This window comes from Schistocerca cancellata, chromosome 12 (assembly GCF_023864275.1).
Source record: "Schistocerca cancellata isolate TAMUIC-IGC-003103 chromosome 12, iqSchCanc2.1, whole genome shotgun sequence".
Lineage (NCBI taxonomy): Eukaryota > Metazoa > Arthropoda > Insecta > Orthoptera > Acrididae > Schistocerca > Schistocerca cancellata.
Window position 1 is genome coordinate 61301387 of NC_064637.1, and position 26400 is coordinate 61327786.

Consider the following 26400-nt stretch of genomic DNA (forward strand, 5'->3'; position numbering starts at 1 on the left):
CTTATATATGAAGTTCTCGAGCATGAATTACAACCTTTTCATGGAATTTCATTTGCAATCCCAAATTCCCCTATGCGTTTTCAATTCATGACTTCCATGAAAGCCGACCGGAGTGGCCGAGCAGTTCTAGGCGCTACTGTCTGGAACCGCGTGACCGTTACGGTCGCAGGTTCGAATCCTGCCTCGGGCATGGAGGTGTGTGGTGTCCTTAGGTTAGTTAGGTTTAAGTAGTTCTAAGTTCTAGGGGACTCATGACCTCAGAAGTTAAGTCCCATAGTGCTCAGAGCCATTTGAACCATTTTTGAACTCCATGAAAATACCAATAAATACAATATATTTAGCATTATTTTGGTTTATTAGCAGTAGATACAAGGTAAAAATTGAATATAAAGCAAGTTTCAGCAAAGGTACTACTTATCGTAATTTTCATCTTTCTTCCGTAACACCATGCTTCAATTCGCTTCTGGTTTGGTTTTCTCAGTGTCCATGATTCACTACCATACAATGGTGTTCTCCAAACAGAAATTTCTTCCTAAAATTAAGGCCTATGTTTGATACTAGAAGACTTCTCTTGGTCAGGAATGCCCTTTTTGGCAGTGCTGCTTTGCTTTTTATGTCCTCCTTGATCCATCCGTCATGGGCTATTTTGCTTCCACGATAGCAGAATTCCTTAACTTTGTGTACTTAGTGCCAAACTTCTTGCTATTCTCATTACTTTTGTTTTTCCCCCAGTTTATTCTCAATCCATACTCTGTGCTATCAGACTTCATTCCTTTCAAAGGATTCTGTAATTACTCTACAGTTTCACTAACAATAGCAATATCAGCAAGAAATCTTATCACTGATATCCTTTCATCCTGAACTTTAATCCCACATTTGAAGCTTTCTTTCATTTTCATCATTGAACAGAAGGGTTAAAGACTGCATCCCTATCTTACAACCTTTCCAATCTCAGCACTTCATTCTCGGTTTTCCAATCTTATTGTTTCCTCTCAATTCTTGTACATATTGTATATTGCCTGACTTTCTCTCTACCTTACTCAAACTTTTACGAGAATTTCAAACATCTTGCAGCATTTTACATTGTTGTTTGCTAACTGTCATTGAAAGAAGACGATGATACAGATGTTAATGTAATGATCAGTTCAGCTGCAGCCACATTTGCTTGTACATTTTGTTAATTAACGAAACATTTTTAACATGCCAATAACTTTTATATGGGGAGAAAGCAATAACGTATTGGAAGTGCTGAAACTTAATACGCAGTTGTGTGACAAGTTTTAATTGAATACTTTTACCTGAAATGTTTACTATTTGGTCATTGATGAATAATTCTGAAGTGCAGTAAGAATACCGAGTAAATGAGCAAGCAGCAACACAATATGCTTAGTTACAGTACATATGGTCCCATACAGCAATTTCTGATGCTAGGGGTAATATACACAAAGTGTAGTTCAGTGTGCCAAGTATAGCGATGGCCAGTATGCACGCAGTACATCGTCAGAACATTAACTGGCACAACTGTTAAAAAATTTCTGGTATGGCTGCAATGGTGCCAGCAATTCTAGTGATGAGCTTTTCTTCTGTTTCTACAACTTCGAGTACATCACATACTGACACGGGTCCAAACACATGAATTGGGGATACTTAAGCAGCCTTCACAAGTAAACGACACCTCATACCTGTGTAAAGGACCTCGGCCAGAAATAAGGGGTGCAGGGCAGTCTGTTGTAGAAATTATTTTGTGAACTACACACATCGGGGAAAATCTTTAGGTGCTAGTGCTGCCATGAACTGAAGATGGAAAGGATGACACTGCTAGTCGTGTAACACATTTCACACAAGGGTACACCTGACGACAAGGATTTGTACCACACATTATTTGCTCGTAGATTGAACATCTTCGACACGTCGCAGAATTTCGTCTTCTATTTCGGGAATTCACACCGTTCTATTATGACCTGTATCAAGCACGGAAAGTGCCCATTTTGCAGGTAGCAGGTGATACAGATGTCCAAATGTTTAATGTTGTGGAACCAGTCAGTTGCGAAAGTGCTGTCGATAATCTCTTACTGTAGCTTGTCGATTTCCATTCGCAGACCATAAACCACATGCATGTCGGCCATTTCAGCATACATAAACTGCACCATGTCCACTGCAATCTGGTAATAATTGCAACTAGGAGGAGGTCACTGTTGCTGTCACAAGGTGGTGATGCTTGCAAATGAATTGGTGTGTTTCCAAGCAGACCTCAGAGCCGACAATCCACAGAGCAATTTCAAATGTCAGTACGCAATCCAATCGGCAACGCTGACGGTAACTTACATCAGTTACACTAAAAGTTGACTTCAGAGACCATACATTCCTTGTAGAAATATATTCCTTTTGATGTTTTCTACCTCGTGTATTAATCTGAACAAATAGTTTCAGAGCACCCTGTATGTTGCAAATACAGTACTGAATGATTAACACAAATGCGTATCTAGTTTTACATGACTATGACAATATGAGACTAAAACAGAATATTTTGAGCATTATTTAAAGGAAATGTAAGTGTGTTTTCACTACATGAAAGTGGCAAGTATATAGAAATATTTAAAAGCCAAAATATTAATTGAATTCATTTCAATGATAAATTTTAATACCCCCAGATTATTTGAAGATGCTGCACTGCAGTCACTGAACATTTCTGCTCCTCACAGTAGTAACACTAAAACGTAGTGCTCCTATTCTCTTAAGGATTTTTTTAAATACAAAACCTGTACAAATTATCTGTTTTTTAGAAGTGAAGTGATATACTGAGCCACTGGATGAAGCCGAATTATTGCTGAGCATCGAAGGCAAAAAGTTTTACAAAGCAAATTTACTTATACGTGCAGGGTCATACTACTTTACTGGTGTGGCATACTTACCACATAGGATTGGAGAAGAATCACTAAGTAGGAGAGAGATGGATATGGTAACCAACCTGGAGTGACAATCATCAAAATAAAATCGTTTTCGTTGTAGTGAAATCATGTCATAAAATTTCAAGCAACAACTTTCTCCTCCAAATAAAAAAATATTTTGCCAATACCCATGAGCATGGGAGAAGTTACCACTGTAATAAAATGAGAGAAATCTCAGTTCACATATAAACATTCAGGTGTTCATCTGTTCCACACAGTATTTGAGGGTTTAATGGTGGAGAAAGTCTGAGTATGATTCTGTGAAATATTTGCCAGCCACTGGAGTGTGAATTCCAACTTCAACAGAACTCTATAAATGACAGCAGATATCATCTTAGCAAGCTGTGGGATTCTGTGCATAGCATACTGAGGGTAACGCATCAAGCACAGTGTGAACACAGTGGTGGAAGTGAGTCAAGAGCATGAAGCCCCAAGCCCCATATCTCCCCCCCCCCCCCCCCCCCCACACACACACACACTATGCATGCTACATTTATTGTGGCATATACTGATAAAATTAAACCACACCTTTCTTCAGCGTCACCTGAATAATAAAAATTTCATTACTGAAAATTTGTGTAGAATTAATTCAACAATGCAAAATATCTGAGAACAACAGCAATTACACATTCACCAAGGATGACCACAAAATCCATCAGAAATAAACAAAACACCAACTTAATTGGAGAAGAAAGCAAGTATTTCATAACTGCAGGAAAAACCCCAGCATTCACTTTCAGTCAAATAGTAAGTCAGAGAAAACCCAAACCATTGCCTGTGAGGAGTCAGAAACACTCCTTATTTATACACGCCCAGTGCCTTTACAAAGCACCACTTCGGCTGCTGCGGCTGGGTCCAAACGAGTTCACTAGTTCAGTGTGAGCAGAGGAGCAATATACAACAAACAACCACAGGCAGATTAAATCAGGCAGAAATTTATTTCCAGAATTAAAATACAAGTACTGTCCACACACTTATTCAAAAATAAGTTCATTTCCAAATACAAATCTCAGTACACACTGCACAACTTGTTTTACTTATGACACTTATTTTTAAATAACAAATGTTTTCGTATACAAACACAGAAAAATAAATCAGTAACACAGCAAAATTTACTCCATATATTATTACAATACTTTACAAAAATAAATTTTTCCAAATATCAAATGTAAGATTAGAAGTAGCCATAACAGCACAAAAGGACACACAATTCTACATATATAAGAATACTGACAATTTCAACACGAGCAAATTCCAATGTATTTGGACAAAATTAAAGGAATAAAATTTTTAAAAATCACAAAGAATGACTAGGAATTAAAAGTCTAGTAAAATTCCTGAAGTTACATTAGACATTAATTGTAAAATCCCTTTATGTCCTACTGGAAAAACAAAACTGTGTTCACAAAATTAAAACAGATCCCAATTCTGCATTATTTGCAAATACTTTCAATCATAAAAAATGAGATTCAAATGTATCTTGTGTACTTAATACATGGTAACACCTTCAAAAAATATTAATTGTACTAACTGACAAAGTTCATAGCATAAATTTTTGTATTGCACTTGTTCTGTGCAGATGCAACTTGTGGCATTCTGTGATAGTAAACTGAAGATTTGAGGAAGCTCGAGTGTGCCATGCTTCAGTTGAATGCTGGAAGAGCCAGCCATACTAAGTTTTTAAGATGTTATATAGTGGCTGTAAAGCCCATTTGACATGCAGGAATGAATGACTGTTCATTGGGTTAGAATGTTTGACATTTTGGACATCAATACGCTCATACAGATATCTTTTGAAAGTAGAAGGTGTACTGAAGAAATAATTTTAAAATACATTTTAAACAAATTCCAGAATAAAAGGATTTTTTTCTGCTCCAATAATTTATGAGAATGGAGCTGGGTAATTTCTCCAAAATATCATTGTTTTCAAAGATGTTACTTGTTGCATTCCCCATAGTTATTTGGACATTCAACATGCCCAGAGCTCAATTTTCACACAAATTTTTCTAATTCATACGTTTAGTACAGCTGTGCTGATTTTCGATTGGACTTCAGCTCTCTCAAACATTTACAAGGTGCTTCACAGCTATCCCTAACAGCCGTGTACTTCTGCATTTTCACTACTCAGCACACAGCTACAAAGTCGTAAAATGTGAGCTCAAGCAGAATTCTCCAACACTTGCCCGAATATACTGGTGATGGCATTTCACACTCGAGATGCAGTTAGTGTTAGGAGCTTTTTCAAAACAAACTCCTTAGTGTTTTATCAGAGTTTATGTACACATCATATTCTAAAGAGGACACTTTTTTTTTACAACCAGTGACAAGCCAGAAGAGACTACATACACAAACTGCCCTCTGGTCCCAGCTGTGGAGCTAATAGGTCACTTCTGACAACAATGATCGACAGATTCAAATCCCCAAAGGAGTGGAAGCATAAATATCAGAGCAACAAATGAAAGGCTCAAGATCCAACAAAGGACACCAACACTTTGAATATGGTATTTTGTAATGCAAAACCTTCAAAAATGCTGCAGCAACGTTAGTAACTATACATTTCACACTGTTATTTTATTCAATATACTACTGCTTGAAAGGTTACTGTAGAAAGGTTCTTAGAGAAGCACAATTTTCCCCTGCAAGTGGTCATAACCACTGAAAAGCGTCACAGCAACTTTTTAAGCACGAATTACAGAGGCACCCTTCCACAAGACGTCGCTTCCTGTCATCACCTTTGCAATCACCAAGACAGACTGTGTCCATCAATCTTCCTCAGTGGCAGGAGGGTTCCTACGTAACTGTTCTCTCCCATTCTCTACTTCATTGTTCTCAGTGACTGTCTTGTACAACTACTGCCACAATACGAACACAGGGCAACTAAAGCCTTCTCTGTTGGTTGGGAACTGTCTACGTACTGATAAAAATATACAAAATAATCCTGGAAATTCACCTGTGGTCTATCACGAAAGGTAATATCTTGTATCTCTGTAACCCAAGTGAACAGACTGGCATCAGATCCGCAGGCTACGCTCGACTGAGGAACCCACTGCTATATTGTTAGACGTTATGTTTCAAATGATCCACTGAATCCACCAATAATTTACACTTAAGTAGATGCCGAGAGACAAATGGGAATCTGTTCTGCTCATAACTCACAAAATACAGCAGCTGCCAAACACAATGTTAACCATTTTGTTTTCCTCCATAGTTACACCTGTTAAAATAATATAATAGTCACCATTATATATGAGACACAATATACTTACACCAGCTGCACTACAGCAGAACAATATTTTATAATACTGATTTTTGACAAGCAGTTTTATTAGCATTATATACAAAACAATGATATATATAAAATTACAACATTTTCTTTAACCACAACAGTATAAATTATTTCAATATTCAGAAACTTCATAAACATTTTAATTTTGTTCCCATCTCTCGTTATGTACTATAATTAAATGCACAGCAGCAGAAATTCTCCTTTTATTGTCACCCCAATTTATTAATACAGTTCATATAAACTTAGGACTCGTGCAAGAAAATTTTTCTTTTAATAAAAGGCTACAGGCTCCTCTGACTATTGCTACACAACATAAAATACCTGAAGCTAGTGCACAGTGCTGCTGCTAACCCTTTCGCTGCTGTGGGCACATATACGTATCCTGCTGCACCATTCACAAGTGTCGTGGACAAGTACACGTGGACAAGTACACGTGCACTGCTTGGATTTTCCTACATTGCTACGGACATCTGAATGCATCCGGAGCTGCCCACCTCTCACTATTGAGGGCGAATTACTTCCATATTTCAGTGAGTAAACAGGTTTTGAGTATTTATTGTACAACATATGGGCTTCATTTCCTGCTATCATTTGCAAGAAACATTTCGATATCTCGCATCGTTTGTGAGATATGACAATTATTACAACCACATGATTCATGATGTGCAAGGACGTGACTGGGTGTGGCATGTGCTTATGTCCTTCAGATATAAAAGCCAATAACGTGAGAATGAAATGATATATCCTTTGGCTCTCAATTTTAAATATAATTTTGATATCTTATGTACATTTCATTCCCACTAATAAATACGCAAAAATCAGCCAAATACAAATTTTTATCTCTGCAAAATCTTTAAAATTTCACGCAATGTTTTACTTAATTTGATGCAGCACAACTACTATGGCACATAATGAAAAGAAATCCAGTTCCTTACCAAGAAAAGATATCAGACTTGAAGACGTGCAAAAATAATTTTTTTTTCCACCGAACAGTTTTTGAAAAACTGGATGATAAATATTTCTTATCAGCTGAAACGCTGTCTCTAAGTAGAGGCACCAATATTTGGCAAGCAGTACAACCGCAATAGAAGCAGTCCCAGCACGGAATGCTCAGAGATCACCTGTAGCAGCGAAAGGGTTAATATATTATTGCAGATATTTAAATTCCACTTTCAAAAATGGCTTTACAATGTCTTACTGAGTGTTAGGAACGAACGACAATCATGGTAATAACCATTTGGACTTGTGTTCATCAAAATTCACATTATTAAAAACGGTTCAATTGAATTCTGCCAATGTACAGGGAACACTGTCAGATTGGTAAGCAAGAATTCTCAAAGAAAACACAGCTGTAGTTTCACACCTGCCTCCATTCAATTGGACCTAAAAAATTGTTTGAACCAATTACGCTGACACACACAACAAGCTGGAAATGCTGTCTCCTTTATAAAATGATTTAATCAACTATAAAATTTAAGAAACAGTATCAAACAACATTTCAAGAAGAACAGCATACCTAACATGTTGCGTAAATAAACAACAATCACCACCACAAATCCCCCAATACTGTTTTTCTCAGGCCCTGGCCGTTTTTCACAAGGACTGTGTGCAAGAAAAAGCTTTTAAAAAGCACACAGATCAGTTTCGAGCTAACACAGCGACGCACAATTATATTAATGCTATACGGTGTTCACAAAAATTATCCATCAGCAAAATTAAACTTTTGTAAAGACAATATTTACATTGACAAACTGCCTATTGGCTTCTGTCTCGGGTTATTCGGCCGACGTTCATCTAATGATTTTTCTGCCTCATTAGATGAACGTCGGCCAAAGAACCCGAGACAGAAGCCAATAGGCAGTTTGTCAACAAGTGGCCACGAAAGCCTCAACAATTTTGTAATATTTACATTATTTGCAGGAGCAGGAAACAAATTAAATGGCTACCAAATTTAACAATGCAAGCCCTTCACATGGAGCTGAAATGAGGGGGTACACATTTCCCAAGACACCTACTAGTCAAATATGGCAAGAAGAAAAGCTACTTTCTTTTTAGAAGTCTTGAAAACGGATGCTCTGGATCACAATAGCTGGAAGGCAACTTATATAGGAAGTTCCAGCTATGGATCACCTCACTCACTATTGTCATGGCTGAAATACATTATTTTCTCCCTTGCTGATAGGAGTAGTGCCTACCTCGTAAGAACAAAGGCGACACAACATTTCTAATTCCTCTCTTTATGAGAGACTTCCACACTACATGCCTGTGCGAGGCAACTAAACAAAAACGTAAGTTTCAATTATTCTACTGCATACAGCTGGAGAATGACCTTTTGTAACAAATTATTAAATTGTAACTTACAATAATAATAATAATAATAATAATAATAATAATAATAATTATCATCATCTCTACATTCCAACTTCACGATGCATAATACCCTGTAACTGAACTACAACCTACTGTACGCCATCTTCTACACTGTATACAAAATTATTATTATTACCCAACACCACCAACTGTGGACTACTGTAGCAACACAGTCACATTTATATCTGTGAAAAGCAAGACAGAAGCAGAAATCAAGTGTATTCCGGCACTAGCACAAGCGAAACAGTGTACCACGCAACTCCAATAAATGACAGCTAAAGCAACTGCTATGCTAGGTTGCTATGGGTACACAAACGGCTTGAAAATAGTGTGTGACACTACAGGGCTTTTTACAGTATCACAGCAACAACAATGGCAAGCGTGTGCCTGAATTTATTCATGTTAATTTCAGTTCTGAAACCTGCAAATGTGTGTGTTTATTGTTTCTTATGTTTCATAAGCAGCTAAGCAGCAGCAGAAGGAATCTTCCACCTGGGCCGGAATGTTGGAGGTGCTGGACACAGATGTCACAGAAATAAAGGCCGTGTGCAGAAAGAAGATGCCGGAAGCTTCCCTCGGATGCTGTGGCCTGTGTTTTAACAATGAAATTATGTTTAATATACAAAAATGTAATGCTGTAATGTCACTTCTATGTCAGAGTTTGATGTTAGCTGCTCTGAAAGAGCCACACTTGACATCACATGTACACTGAAATACTTATGTAGCAGTCATCTGTATATAGTGTTACAATAACATGATGTTTTGTGTCTTCTAAAAAGAAAAGTGTTACAGAATTAGTCTGGAAACTAATGACTCCAGTATTTATACAGAGGTGAGTGTGAAGATCAGGATGACCTGTGATTTTTACTGAATGAAAAGTTATACACCTGATGACGCTAAAAGAGAGCAGTGATTAATCTGCCTTAATGGGATTACGAGAAGTGATACACAGTGAACTTAGGAATGATTTCCGAAGCATAGTGATCTGATATAGTATATCAGTGAAACACTATCAGTTTTACTGTTCGAGATGTATCTAAACTGAACACAAAATACATAATTAGTAATTTCCTGCATTTGAGAATTTTGATGTGTTCACCAGAGATAATGGTGCTTACAGACCTCGGTTTGAATAGTCATCCTCAGTTTGCGGAGTAACGTATAAACGAACAGAGAATCTTTAGTTTCACCCCACATAACTACACGAAAAAAATAATTTTTCTGAAGCATTTCTGCTATACAGTGCCCACAATTCAACCACTAAAGCGGAGTGAACCTGTCTAAATAATAATCTTACTAGTCTTCGGATTAGGCAAGATCTCTGAAGAAGGTAGTGGAACTTACTTTGCCTACAAGGTACACAAGATACACTCAGCCAGAAGAGTCTTTAAGCTTCCGATCACTAACATACCTATAGAGAGACTGCAACCTGACTGACCCCGAGACAATAACGCATCAAGAGTAGTTCTGAAATTGCAACAGAATGTCACAAAAATAGACAGCTGTAAAAAGGAGATAACATCCTACAAACAACTTATACCAGCTGTGGATCTGTACCTTTGTTAAGAAGTTCCCACCGAGTTGATATCTGATACAGCATTCTTCAACACTAGTCGTCTTTCATTTCGGGCTAAATAATGACATTTATTTCCCCCCATGGTGTACCGTCTCACTTGTGTTTCACACACCATCATCAAACATTAATGTCTTGGAAGCAGTTCCACAGTATTTTGCATCCAGTCTACTCTCTTCCTCGGGTTATCAACAAACATATATATATCACTCTTGCCTGCACACATTTTCTGCTGTCACGCCGTATGTTTAAACAACAGAATAACAGTGAACACCACATAGCACACTGATGCAGATGTACCTAGCCAAATAAGAGATTAAGTTACTGCAATGGCAAAAAGCCCACATTTGGCTTGGTTGCGTAACAATAATCTTTTGTTTTCAGAACTGTTACATAGCTCCTCCTTGAGGCTAACTGTAAATATGGGAAAGAAAGAGAAAATATGCATGAGCACTGAAGGGAGGACACAACACACTCAAACTGGGGAGAGGCAGTGGGAAAGGAACTGTAACATCAGATCTACTCCAGTTGTTCCTAGTACACGGGAGCTCCCAGTGTGTGCCAGAAACTGTTAAAATGCTGCCAGTACCGACAAATTATATTCCAAACTATAAAACAACACAGACAGATAAAAAAATCTAATCACTAAGGAGCCACAGGAGAACAAACGTATAGAACATATTGAAATGCATAAGCATAAGCTTTCAGAGCCAGTGGCTCCTCCTCCTAGCATAAGGGTTAAAGGGAAAGGGAGAGTGATGATGAAAACAATTGTTGAGGTTCAGGACATGGAGAGAGTTACATAAAAGTCACCCAGAACCCTAGATCAGGGGTTCAGAATCTCAACGGCCATATGGTGGGGCCACTGGCTCTAAAAACTTGCACATTTCAGTGTATTTTGTGTGTTTTTTCTCCTGCTGCCACTTGACTAAATTCTACGCCAAACAAGCTCAAGAATTACAATTAAAAATTATTACTACGAAGATGACTGTACAGCAAACTGTCATTCTTGCTAAGAAACATACTGCCACAAAAAATTAATTAAAAAAGCTGACACACACACTATAATATACCGAGATTCAATTTCAGTCAGTTTTTTAATTGCCGCACACACAGCAACAAAACAAAATTGGACTAATATGATTTGAATGTCTGCAATGGAGTGCAATGAAAGTACATTTACTACCGTACAAATTAAATGTGAAGTAAGTAACATACTATAGTCCACATTGTGATATGCGAGGTAGATTCAGAAAATAAGTTACACTTTCTATTCTGAGCAAGAAATTTGTTTGTGCTAAATGTACTGCAGCTCAGTAAGAATTGCAGAAAGCACAAGAACTTTCAACAGTTAATCTCAAGAAACACTAACTTTTTGCAACAGTTTTCCAACTATCAGACAACAGATGATCAACTACTTGACCAAGTAAGCACCACTGCTTGCCACTGTCCATTATTGTCAACCTGTTATCCATCCACACATTCTTCAAGCTCTGCCATATACATGGCATCTATATAGCAAAACACGTAGATTATTTAATAACACAATGAAGTATTTCAGTACTGCTGTTTACTTATTAAAACTTCCAAGTTGTTGGTAAAGTATGGGGTTAAACAATCTTCAAGCACACCAAGGAAACACATTAATTCCTACAATCTCTGAAATGTGCACGTCATTCACTAGCGACAGGTAGTGTGTATAAAGTTCTGTGCCTCTGTCGTCAAGTATGTAGCAGAAACACAAAAATAATTATTAACACCTATTCAGTGAAACACTAGAGGAACATTCACGTGGACAAACTGATAAGTCAGCAGTAGCGAAACGCGCTTTGTAGTGTGAAAAAAATTAAATCAAATTTCCTGAGACTAGCATTTTGAGTTAGGTGACACATTAACATGTGAGCTTGTATTGATGGGCAATATCAATCTATGGAGAGAAATGGAGTTAAATAAAGCAATATATGGACACCGACTTTGCAGAAAGAGAGGAGTTCTAACAATTACTTGTAATTGATAATGGTGTTATCTACTGGAGACAATTGTACACGTTACTTCATGAACTGTGTTTTGGTCTATACAGGTCATTACATTTCTATAAATTCATGGCTCTCTGAGCTTTCTACATAGTTGTCAGTTTCATCTCTTAATATGTCTTCTGCAGATGGGGACTAAACATCAGTGAATAGTTTTATGCATCGACTCTGGTCTTTCAGCCAGAAAAAACTGTATAATTTTTACCTTATTTTTCTATGTCCTCCATCAAGAAGGAAGAAAGAAGACTAAATGTGCCATATCAGATGAATGAAACTGTACACAAGTATACCAAATGCAAAAGTCTGCATGAATGCAGGACTATTTCATCCACTAGAGGTGCCCGAATACAAACTCCACCAGCTTCGAAAATTGATTGTGGACATTTTTACATCAATAACACAGCTGAGGTAAAAGTTATTTTCATCTAGATATTTCACACCATATTCTGACTGTTTGATGATGCTCTATGCCATTGTGGTAAATGATCCCAATGTCAATTATTTATATAAAGAAATGACAAGCAATGCATAGTTATTCCAAAAGATGAACATAAATTAATTTTCATTTCATTCAGTATAAACTGTATACAAATAAGCTACACACCATTAGGAGAAGAGGCTGTACAGCTTCAATCATCACTCCTAGAGTGCTGATACTTGTGGAAAAGATCACTGGGGTGCTGAGGGCAATAGATACTTGCAAAATGGCTACTGTGGAGCTCAATGTGTTCTGCATTCTGAATTAGGAATAAATGAGTCAGCAAATGCAGTGAAGGGGACAATTTTTCTTCGATTCAACATTGAACCACCAACCACAAAGAGCACATTTTTAAAATATTTTTTATCAACTTTGACAAACTGGATGTCTCTGCAAAGAATGAAGCTGGGGCCAACTGGATGACATGGGATGAACTGAAGAATTTAAAGTATGACCACCTTATGAGTTATCTTATATATTTTGCATAATACATACATATGAGTACTACATTACAAGGAATTTCTCCCTATTACTGGGTGCAACTTCTGTACAAAATATAAGCATGTTTCCACACCGAAGGCTTTTACCATACAATTTTAAAATTTCACTTATGGTTTTCCACTTATGATGGAAGCCTATTAAAAAAGGAATTTGCAGAGTAGCATGTACCTTTCTGTACGATGCTCCGGACAGTGTTCTCAGAGAGAGAGAGAGAGAGAGAGAGAGAGAGAGAGAGAGAGAGAGAGAGAGAGAGAGAGAGAGAGAGAGTGTTCTTTTTAATGAATCCGTATTATTGATCACAAATTCCACAAGGGCACACATGAACAGGGAGGGCAAATTTAGAAGTCACTCAGACACTGAACCCAACAAAGTCTGCAAACAGGCTCCGTATTTTGTCCTGGTATTTCTGCTTTCAGCTAAGAATATCCATTCTGAAAACACATTGTTACCCAAGAGTGTGGTAGCGAAAGAAATAAAACTGAAAATTAGGAATATAAACAAGTGCACAAAAATGGAAACACAAAAACCTACCATCAAAGTAAAGAAGATTAAAACTGTGTGCTAGACCAAGAATCAATCTCAGAGCTAAGTCTTTTGTTGGCAATGCTCTTACTGGCTGAACATCCAAGCCCTAAACTCTGAAACTGTCTGAAGCTTTCAGCTCTATCATAAGTTGTTTCAGGATAAGTTAGCGACTAGAATCGTTGTTCACAAAATTCATGAATCCAAGTTTCACAGCCAGTTTGGCACATGGAAATCTGTGAGTTAATTTCATGATGATGCCCACTTTGTAAAGAAAATCATCATGATTCCACACTGATATTATTATTTCATGATATAAATGTCCACAGCTGCAGCTGACTAAAATTTTGTCATAATATCATTTTAGATGTGAGCTAACCCTTCATTTGAGGGTTAATATGATGGAAACTTATGGTTTGGTTTCCACACACACATGTATACCTGTCATTCAGTTCCATATTTTGTTATCTCTTTACAGTTTTCAAGCCTGGATGATAGGATCACAACTGGTTATGATGGAATAAATAAGTCAACTGCAGCTGAGAAAGCATTACTTCCTGAAACAGTTTCAAAATAGCACGCATCCTGCTGCAAAGTAAGTTCTGTCTGGAAAGATGACAAGATGTTGCATTACAGAGTCAGAGACAGTGGATATTATTTTATGGCAAAAACAGCAGCTATCCATTTCTATGTAAGATCTCAAGTGCAGCACTCTGAAGAAAGACTTTCAGCCATTAAAACTTAGTTTTCCAATTCTTTGATAAATTTGTTATAGTACAATGTTACTTTTAAAAGTGTAACTTAATTTCTGAATTGTCAACATAAAAAAGGTAGTATGTCATAGCTTTTTGTACAATGAGCATTTTTTTTTAAACAGTAACACACCACACATACTTATGCCTTGTTGCTTACATTGGTTCAAGGTATTATTTTCCCCAGACCAACAGCAGAGGTCTGCTGACACAAAAATAATATTAAAATCATAAGTTCACCATACAACTGAGAACACACAAGACTAATAATACATCAAACAAACTACATTAAAATGAAAATATAATTTACAGTTTTGCATGAAAAATACTGTCCACTCATCACTAAAATGGGCTTAATACTAAATGATGGTATGTGTCACATCCATACAAGCATTATCGTAAACAATAAAACAATATAACATAAATGAATATCAGATCATCCAAAACAGAGGCAAAATTGGCACTTAAACTTGTAAAATATGCTCCTGCTACAAAGTCAAAATGTTCTGTAATGAGAAGTGCCTTTCTTTGAGGAGATCTGCTAAAACTGTTAAGAGAATCAGAAAAAATATGATTCTTATTTTTTGGTAAAACTAAGTTGTGATGCCATACTCAGTAGTTAATGATCAATTGTGCAATATCCTCGCACAGCGAAGACCAAATACATAAAACTTAAAATATGAAATATTACACTGACTAAATTAAATTAGGTAACACACTGCAATATAGCACTTCTTAACTGCCATCAGATACACTGTCTGACAAACACTACCTACCACCTGGCTGCTACAAACCTCGACATGTCAATCTCCGGCATAAACCAAGCAATATAAAAAAAAGTACTTGCCAAGCTCAGTTTTTAAACTAATTATAATTTAACACTACATTTCCTTGGTTTTCTGCAGCATGAAATTAAAATTAGTCTTCTTTCTCTTCTTTGGCAGACAGGAATAATTTCTGGACACTGCAGGTCAGTTTGTCTGCAAAAATTCAGTGGAAGTGTAATATTAATGTACGTTCAAACATTCTAACTATAAAAGCAATACCTAAGAGACAAGGACCATTTAAGATAAATGTTGAAAGTTTAACACCTATCAAGAAATGAGAGCATATTTCCTCAACAGGGTTACAGTCAATCAGGGTAACTTTGTACCACTTTCGTTTCAAATGGCTGCTGCTCCACCTATTTGCATTATTTTGTACTAAAAGTAACAGTTTTATTACCTCTGTGATGTTTAGTTAGCATTTCAGCGAATATGTCTGCTTGTGTCTGTATATGTGTGGATGGATATGTGTGTGCGAGAGAGAGAGAGAGAGAGAGAGAGAGAGAGAGAGAGAGAGAGAGAGAGAGAGAGAGAGATTGTATACCCGTCCTTTTTTCCCCCTAAGGTAAGTCTTTCCGCTCCCGGGATTGGAATGACTCCTTACCCTCTCCCTTAAAACCCACATCCTTTCGTCTTTTCCTCTGCTTCTCTTTCCTGACGAAGCAGCCGTTGGTTGCGAAAGCTAGAATTTTGTGTGTATGTTTGTGTTTGGTTGTGTGTCTATCGACCTGCCAGCGCTTTTGTTTGGTAAGTCTCATCATCTTTGTTTTTTGATATATTTTTCCTACGTGGAATGTTTCCCTATATATATAAAGAAAGATGATGAGACTTACCAAACAAAAGCGCTGGCAGGTCGATAGACATACAAACAAACACAAACATACACACAAAATTCAAGCTTTCGCAACCAACGATTGCCTCATCAGGAAAGAGGGAAGGAGAGGGAAAGACGAAAGGATTTGGGTTTTAAGGGAGAGGGTAAGGAGTCATTCCAATCGGAGCGGAAAGACTTACCTTAGGGGGAAAAAAGGACAGGTATACACTTGCGTGCGCGCGCACACACACACACACACACACACACACACACACACACACACACACACACACACACACACATCCACATATACACAGACACAAGCAGACATTTGTAAAGGCAAAGAGTTTGGGCAGAGATGTCAGTCGAGACGGAAGTACAGAGGCAAAGATGATGTTGAAAGACAGGTGAGGTATGAGCGGCAGCAAATTGAAATTAGAAATTAGCGGAGATTGAGGCCTGGCGTATAGCGAGAAGAGAGGATATGCTGCAGGGCAAGTTCCCATCTCCGGAGTTCTGACAGGTTGGTGTTAGTGGGAAGTATCCAGATAACCCGGACGGTGTAACACTGTGCCAAGATGTGCTGGCCGTGCACCAAGGCATGTTTAGCCACAGGGTGATCCTCATTACCAACAAACACTGTCTGCCTGTGTCCATTCATGCGAATGGACAGTTTGTTGCTGGTCATTCCCACATAGAACGCTTCACAGTGTAGGCAGGTCAGTTGGTAAATCACGTGGGTGCTTTCACACGTGGCTCTGCCTTTGATCGTGTACACCTTCCGGGTTACAGGACTGGAGTAGGTGGTGGTGGGAGGATGCATGGGACAGGTTTTACACCGGGGGCGGTTACAAGGGTAGGAGCCAGAGGGTAGGGAAGGTGGTTTGGGGATTTCATAGGGATGAACTAAGAGGTTATGAAGGTTAGGTGGACGGCGGAAAGACACTAGGTGGAGTGGGGAGGATTTCATGAAGGATGGATCTCATTTCAGGGCAGGATTTGAGGAAGTCGTATCCCTGCTGGAGCCACATTCAGAATTTGATCCAGTCCTGGAAAGTATCCTGTCACAAGTGGGGCACTTTTGGGGTTCTTCTGTGGGAGGTTCCGGGTTTGAGGAGATGAGGAAGTGGCTCTGGTTATTTGCTTCTGTACCAGGTCGGGAGGGTAGTTATGGGATGCAAAAGCTGTTTTCAGGTTGTTGGTGTAATGGTTCAAGGATTCCGGACTGGAGCAGATTCGTTTGCCACGAAGACCTAGGCTGTAGGGAAGGGACCGTTTGACGTGGAATGGGTGGCAGCTGTCATAATGGAGGTACTGTTGCTTGTTGGTGGGTTTGATATGGACGGACGTGTGAAGCTGGCCATTAGACAGGTGGAGGTCAACGTCAAGGAAAGTGGCATGGGATTTAGAGTAGGAAACACCGTTTCTAGTTCACAAACAGTTGCTTTCAGCTGTTAAACAACCTTTTCGGCTACTTTTAATAACTTTTGCTTTATTTCCATTTCCGTTTCTCACATCACCGATCATTTTTTTAATAAAGTGAGTACTGGAGTCATTACAAATTTTCTTTCTTCTTTCCCTGAAATTTCATTTTTGGTACTTTTCTACCTTTCCATGTCTATATACATCGGTATCACCCGTTTTGAATTACAGCACTGACATACAGTCTCTTACAGTAGAAATCATTTAACAACATGGGGTAGCTACGGAAGGAATGGAGAGACGTATCGTAGTTTCTAGACTTTAAGAGCCAGAAGCCAACTGAATAAAAATCATTTGCAACATCAGTGCACATTATTATAAAAAACCAGAACACTACATTTTTTTTACCACCTCTGCGGCAGTGAGCAATGCACAAGTGGTCGGTTAGGGGTTAAGAGACTAAAGTACGAAACATCAGTCCCTGATTTGAGAGGTAGTTTATCTGGAGTTAGTGACGTCTGCCAGAAATTTGGTTATATTTCAAAAGTAAGTAGGAGCTGTCTAACTGAGACATTAAAAGAATACTGATGCCAGAGCAGAGAAATTATTGAAACAGAAATAAATATAAACAGGTCTACCAGGTACGCAGATCAAAGCAGAGGAGGGCCTCCCCGGGCTCATCTGCAGCGAGAGGGGCAGCCGACCCCCGCCGACCTGATAGAGGGCAGAGACAGCTGCAGAGTAAAGAAAGACTTCTGGGCAGGACAATCGTAGCAGTAAAAGTGAGAAGGCCAAAAACATTACGGAAATCAGACGGATTGTCAATAATAAAATGCGGTGAGAGAAGTAACCGTGTGAGTATGTGGTTGAGGCCCAGAGAGGGTTCTCCGAGGCTCCACATGTGACCTGTCCCACCCCTAGTTCGTTATGGTCAAAGCGTTAAAGAGGGAACGGCACTAGCTAGTCATTTGAGGACTACCACTACAGTGGAAAATAGTGTCCAGCAGAAAAGGTGATGACCACATCCAAAAGCAATTAAAACTAAGTAAAACAGACCCTACGCTGCAGGAGATGACCTTGCCTCTACTGCTCTGTCCCCACCCCTACAGCAGTCTGAAATACTATATCTGAGACTAAAAACCACTTTCGTGGAGAGCCAGTTCGACTGTCCACAATTCTTCTGCCGACATTACAGTCTAAGAATCCTGAAGGCCATGCTCAGATCGGAAAGTCAGGACGGGGATGTTTGAAGAAAGTTAAATTTTCTCATGCTGAGAAGCTAGAAGAAGTGATTTGTTTTACCTGATAAAAACTTTCGTTATTTACAAATGACCAATTTTGCGACACTTTCTAAAACCGAGATTGCATTAATATTTCGTTATTTACAAATGACCAATTTTGCGACACTTTGCTGTTATCTTTGGGTCATAGAGACTTTATGTCATAAAATGTGTTCATTTTGAGGTGGGCCTCGTGTCAAGCTGAGGTCCAACTCAAAATGAACACATTTTACTACACAAAATTTTGAAGACCTGAAGACTATAGTAATAGTGTCTGTTGAAACCGGTCATTTGTAAATAAAGAAATATTTATGCAATTTTGTCTTCAAAAAGTTTTTACTGAGGAAGGTAGGCGGAGATCTCAGCAGAATGCCTCCAGGCACATTCTGACTGGTAATCTTACCTGAGGGCAGGTGTCAGGTGGTCAATGACCCTCTTATGCAAAAAAGACAAAGACATTTAGCAAATTGTTGGATAGTAACTGCATAAGTAAACAAGAGTTTCTACTAACAAAACAAGAGGGAAGGTGACAAGCTGTGCTCTAATAATCACTTGAGATGTTGGAAAAACTAACAAATTGATCAGGTAACAGGCCCACAATTGTGACCAGCGTGGAAAGGAGAAATGGAGGTGGATGGGACATGATGCTGGGTTAACGGATGCTCCGGAGACTGAGGAAGTTACTTGCTGCATTTTGAGAGAGAAACCATGGAGATAATAACTGGTTTAGTTTAGTGCTGATCTCAATCTTCCTCAAATTATAATATTTACACGACTTCTAGAATTTCTCCTCTCAAACCATATTCTTGACCACACTTCCATTTTTTTTTTTTTTACTTCCATCTTTGCACTGAAACGGTTAATAAATTTCTTCTGAAAGTCGGCACTTCAGGCAGACATTTCATCACCATTTTACCACACACACATTATCCTCTGCAATAGATTTGGTGGGAAATATAACCCTACTCGCTTCTCACTAGTCAACAGTCTTGGGCACCTCCGAGCACATTTGCAGTGTAACTCTTTCTGCATTACATGTGCCATGGCTACAAAAGACTGGTAGAGATTCCAACTTACCGAGGCCACTGAGGAACCAGGCAGGCTTGTCCTGCCACACCACCCCCATGTAGTACACTGGCACACCTGTCACAGTTATCAACACCCCCATACCCACCTCGTACGGGCGCTCATAGAATGGCACGAAGACGAGGAAAGCGCATATCAGCACAAAAGTTATGGGAATCCATAACGCCACCTGCAACAAAGAGCCACATTACAATGCAAATACATCTCGTGATGTACAAGAAATATTTTCATTTTTTATAATGATAGTAGCAGAAGTAATGAATTAAAATTTGTGACAAGGCCTGGACTTGAACCCAGGCCTCCTGCTTGCTATGCAGATGTGCTAACCCCTACACCACTGTGGCTACCACATCTGCACGGACTACCTCTGTCTAGTGTCCTCTTTAACACAAACTTCATTTCACATCTTCAGCCCATTTTCACCTCCTTTAGTTGTCAGTATTCCAAGGCTCTCCAATATTGGCGATAAAGTTGAGACTCTTATATTTCCAGGAAAATGTAATTCCATCAGATAAATACACTGAAGAGGCAAAGAAACTAGTACACCTATCTATGTCGAGTAGGGCCCCCGCAAGCACACAGAAGTGCCACAACACAATGGTGTGGACTCGACTAATGTCTGAAGTAGCGTTGGGGGGAACTGACACCATGAATCCTGCAAGGATGTCCATAAATCCGCAAGAGTATAAGGGGGTGGATATCTCCTCTGAACAGCACATTGCAAGGCATCCCAGATATGCTCAATAATGTTCATGTCTAGGGAGGTTGGTGGCCAGCAGAAGTGTTTAAACCAAGAACAGTGTTCTTGGAGCCACTATGTAGCAATTATGGATGTGTGGGGTGTCGCACTGTCCTGCTGGAATTGCCCAAGTCTGTCAGAATGCACATTGGACACGAATGGATACAGTTGATCAGACAGGATGCTTACGAACATATCACCTGTCAGAGTCCTATCTTCTCATATCAGGATGCTCATACCACTCCAACTGCACATGCCCCACACCGTTACAGAGCCTCCACCAGCTTGAACAGTTCCCTGCTAACATGCAGGGTCCACAGATTTGTGAGGTTGTCTCCATACCCGTACATGTCCATCCATTCAATGTAATTTGAAATGAGACTCGTCTGACCAGGCATCATGTTTCCAGTCGTCAATAGTCCAATGTCTGTGTTGACAAGCCCAAGTGAGGCACAAAGCTTTGTGTCGCGCAGTCATCAAGGGTACACGAGAAGGTCTTCGGCTCCAAAAGCCCATATCGATGACGTTTCATCGAACAGTTCGCACGCTGACACTTGTTGATGGTCCAGCATTGAAATCTGCAGCAATTTGCAAAAGGGTTGCATTCCTGTCGCGTCAAACGATTCCCTTCGGTCGTCGGCCCCGTTCCTGCAGATTCTTTTTTCATCTGCAGCGATGTCGGAGATTTAAAGTTTTACCGGATTGCTGATATTCATGTTACACTTTTGAAATGGTCATACGGAAAAATCCCCACTTCATCACTACCTCTGAGATGCTGTGTCCCATCGCTCGTGTACTGACTATAACACCGTGTTCAAACTCACTTATATCTTGGAAACTAGCCATTGTAGCAGCAGTAACTGATCCAACAACTGTGCCAGACACTTGTCTTAAATAGCTGTTGCTGACTGCATTGCTTCTGCCTGTTTACATACCTCCGTATCTGAATATGCATGCCTATGCCAGTGTAAATCACCTATGCCTGAGGAAAAGCCAGGATTTCTTCAATACGTACAAAGCTGCGGGCATTATTGGAGAGCCTCAGCTATACTGACTATTTAAGAAGCGGAGAATGGGCCAAAGGCATGTATTGAGGCTTGTGTTAGGAAGGACACTGGACTAGCATAGCAGAGTATCTGTGGTAGCCACCATACCACAGTTGTGTAGTAGTTAGCACGACTGCCAATTAAGCAGGAAATCTGGGTTCAAGTCCTGGCCTTGTCAAAAATTTTAATTCTTTACTTCTGCTTCTATAATAATTGAAGATAAAGCTGAGTCTCACGTGTCTCCAGGAACATGTAATTCCACCATTTTCATTTTGTCGCTCATTTCCTACGGAGCTTCATTAATGCTGTTTCAATAATTTTTGTATAACCTGCAGCAGTGACACAGTATACGATGCGTATGGCATGATATGCACAAGAAGAGAGGAGGTATATACGGTCTGAAAATAATACCATTTATTCGAGTGGCATATATATATATATATATATATATATATACACCCACTGAGTTTTGAGTCGAGGGAATCAGCATATCTGCTGAATCTGCAGCTTTAACAGAATGACAGTACCACAACGCATAACAGCCACAGAAACTATGGACCTAAAAGTGTCACTGATGTTCAATGCAAAGAGACTAACACAGTATGTAAAACTGCAATGACCAAACACTGTCCGTAGTACTACCATCTTTTCCACCTAAACAAAGACAGGTGACTACATTTTAACAATTCAATGTATTTACAATAATAATATTTTAAAGTACCATACTTTAAATATTTAGGAGAGAATTTCTGAAAAATACTCACAACAAGAAAGAATATTAAAAGCTCGTAGGGGTCTAGGGCTGGTCCAAAACATTTACAATAAAAATGTCTATCTATAAATACAAAAATTAAACATTATAAGTCGGTAATTAAACCAATAAAGCTATATGCCAGCGAAACCTTGACACTTAAAAGAAAAACAGATATGGAAAACCTGAAGAAAGGGGAAAGGAAAATCATTAGGAAAATTCTGGGACCAAGATGGACCAAAGAGGGGTATAGATTACAGAAAAATTCTAAAATTGAAGAATATTCTTAACATAGAGATAGATATGAGGAAGAGGCGTCTAAAATTCTATGGCCACATAATGAGACTTCCCGATCACAGACTTACAAAAAGAATAGTAAGATACGTAGCATCCCTTGTTAATGGAGGAGAATGGATCAAAAATGTAAAGAAAGATCTGGAATTAGCCAACATTACTACTGAAGACATGAACAAAAGAAACAATTTCAAACTTAAAGTTGACAAATGGGAGGTCAAACCAGAGACAAAAGCGCCGAGAACTGGAACAAAATGGAGCGAAGAAAGAAAAGCTGAATTCTCGCAAAGAATGAAGACCTGGTGGGCAAACAAGAAGAATAAGAAGCCCCAGAAGTGAACCATCTTTACTTAGCGTCTTCCATGTTGGGAGCTTTACGACTAATAATAATAATAATAATAATAATAATAATAATAATATTATTTTAAAGTAGCCACATAAATGTCTTTCTTTCTTTGTTTCATGTTTAGTTAATGGGGATCTTAATAACGCAGCCTCATCTTTTTACACAAAGCAGATCATCACAGTACCAGTACTTGCAATTTATTAAGCAATTGGTCACTGAAGCAAGAGGCAGCCACAGCATCAAGGTCATCCCTGGTTATTGTATGTAAAAATAAAATAAAAAATAGCCACTTTAAACAAAATAGGCAACAAAAAGTTAGTATTTCTCAACTGCCAATGAGTAGTTCGTTACATACTGTATTAAGGCTAATGGGCAACAGCAACTGCATTTATTAAACAAACAATGGAAAATCCAGGATGGAATGTAACAATATTATGAAAAGGACACTTGCTACTCATCATATAGTTGAGAGGCTGAGTCGCAGATAGGCACAACAAAGAGACTGGCTTCAGATGCTGGAGATATTGTGTGTGTGTGTGTGTGTGTGTGTGTGTGTGTGTGTGTGTGTGTGTGTGTGTGTGTGTGATTGATGGCCTAGTCAGCCGAAAGCTTACTGTGTGACAGTCTTTTTGTTGTGCCTACCTGTGGCCCAGTACCTCTGCTACATGATGAATAGCAACCATCCTTCTCATAATGTTGTTGAAGTTATTAAACAGTGATCAGAGAAAAAAAAAATTACTGAAAAGGACATTATTCAAAATTCATTCTATTTATTTAATGCGAGTTTTATTTACATGAAACCCAAAGCTGGAAGTTATCTGCAGCAGTCTGAAACAAAGTGAAAAAGAAGTAAGATTTACTGATAGATTAATGAAAATATTGCAATCAGAAATTACAACCTTTGTAGTTGTTGTAAGCAGCAATTGTTTTGTCTGAAGAATTGGAGAATAATTTATTGAGGCAGAATGATTCTTTCTAGACGGTTTCTATACAGTAGCATTAGCATCATCTGATGAACAGAGGATAGAACATATTTACAAACAACCTGAATGAACTTACTCGAGAAGAGTTTTACGTTTTTGTCTTTCCTTTGTTTCACACAAACAAAGTCCAATGCATTTAATATCAACCGACACACCACAAGGAATTCTCTACACCCTGCCCGTCAAATTCTGTTGCATACTACACTTGACTGAATTATATCTAAACTTGGGAGGGGGCCAAAATACCCTGAGAATTCCAAGTGTGGAGAGCAAGATGGCATAATAAGAAGTCCCTGATAAAATAATGTTGTTAAGGGGGAGGGGAGGGGGGGAGGGAGGAGGAGGTGACTTTTGTTTCTTGATAATGACAATTGGTTTGTGGGGCACTCAACTGCACGGTTATCAGTGTCCGTACAAATTCCCAACCTTTGCTCAGTCCAAACTCGCCGCTTTCAGGAATGCTGATGAAATGATGAGGGCAACACAAACACCCAGTCATCTCGAGGCAGGTTAAAATCTCTGATCCCGCCAGGAATCGAACCTGGGACCCCGTGCTCGGGAAGAGAGAACACGACCGCGAGACCACGAGCTGCGGACTTCTGTTTCTTGTCATCTGAGATATACTAGCCATAACCGATAGTTTCACCACAGTTTTTAAAACACTGGTAATTTATACGGAATAATATTCACATAATTAACATACTCTGAAATATTAAATTTTGTGATTTATAATAAACAATAAAACTAAATAACAGTGCTAGATTAAGAACGCAGAATTCCCTGACATTTTCCTTATTTTTCTAGGTAAAATGTAAGTCCCTGAGAATTCCAGGTTTTCCAGCTATTCCAGAAGAATCGCCACCCTAGAAATGTAACATTCACTTAACACACCTTAATTGGTCTGTCCATTTCAGGCCTCTTCCAGCGCAACCACAGTATTCCAGCAACTGATAACATGATGAAGAACGACTCGACGAAGCTCGAGTACGTTATAAGTACGTGAACATCACTCGTGCACAGCATGATGAGCGAAAGTAGATTCTGTTGGAACAAAATGACAAGATTAAAAGTAAAATGAAACACTCTCGAGGGTACGTGTGCAGCAGGAGTGGGTCATCTACTACATACCAGGAAGACTAGAGAAGGAGTCGGGGTGAGGCGCCTGACATTGATGTGAGACAGCATGGCTGGGAAGTGGCCGTACCGGGCACCGACAAAGCACATCCTGTTGAAAGATGAGAGCCACTTCATAAATAATACTGTGCAACAAACATTGAGGACAAGCATTCATTTCAAAATAAAAATTATCACTTTGTGATACATAATGAACATTTCATTATACCCTGGTTAGAAGGCTGAGAAATATCTGCATTTTACACGGTGAACTTTCAAATGTCTGGTTTCTCATACATTAAAATATCCACATAATTGATAAAAATCTTAGAAACGCATTTTACAATATTTTTGGAATAACACTGGCAGCAGTGTCATCTCAGTAACATCTTCCCCAGATGTAAAATTAGTATCTTTTGAACTGCAGAGCTAAATCCAACTAAATTTGAGCAACCTGGAAGTGTACAAGACTAAAAATTCAAATTCCTTCTGAACAGAATAAAAGGAAAAAGGAGACAACACAGTCATTCAAACGTGAAAGTAAAACACATGCAACCCATTACGATTAAATATATTAGGCTCTACGATTATAGAACTAATGTGTAGAAACAATAATTCACGATGCTGCTGGAGCGAGAGCACAATCTTCACAGTATGTGAGAATGAATATTTCCTAAAAGTAAAATGGCACGAGTGAAGATAAATGATATATGATATTTTCCCAATTTTTTTCCAAATTCATCATTAAAAAATACAGGGTCATCTTACACATGCAGATTAAATTATCACTTCTGAGATCAACAGTTTTACATTGTGCAATAGATTAATACAGGACTTGTTTTACACTTCAGGCGGAAGGGTTGACAGGGAAGGAAGAAGGGTGAAGGGAAAGGACTGGAGAGGTCTAGGAAAAGGTGTGGATTTTGGGAAAGTAACCCAGAACCATGGGTCAGGGGATACTTACCGTATAAGATGAGAAGAAAAGACCGATTGTCGAGGACTGCACCGGAAGAGATTTGAAAACCTGAGAGCTTAAAGGCGGAAGAAAGGGTAATATGCAAGACAGAGATTACTACTAAAACATCGTGCTTGAGTTAATAAGACAGAGTTAGCTAAGTGCATTGTACATAATGGAAGTGGGAGGGGCAGTGTAAAATAGATGGAAAAGAAATTTGAAGATGTAGAAAACTAAAAGGGAGTGAAGCAAAGAGTAGTTACTGTGAGGAAAAGCTGAGATGG

The 26400-nt window shown here is 38.8% G+C and overlaps 1 protein-coding gene across 1 annotated transcript in view; it reads right to left on the reverse strand.

The window, feature by feature from the left end:
* Positions 1–13415: 13415 nt before the first annotated feature.
* LOC126109719 (Y+L amino acid transporter 2) overlaps positions 13416–26400 on the reverse strand; it is a 92767-nt gene continuing 79782 nt past the window's right edge. Inside the window, exons 9-12 of the mRNA XM_049914773.1 lie at positions 25177–25273; positions 24940–25089; positions 19881–20058; positions 13416–15443 (exon numbers count right to left, since the gene is read on the reverse strand). Of these exons, the coding sequence (XP_049770730.1) occupies positions 15382–15443; positions 19881–20058; positions 24940–25089; positions 25177–25273 (487 nt within the window). The 3' untranslated portion in view covers positions 13416–15381. The remainder of the gene's footprint in view (positions 15444–19880; positions 20059–24939; positions 25090–25176; positions 25274–26400) is intronic.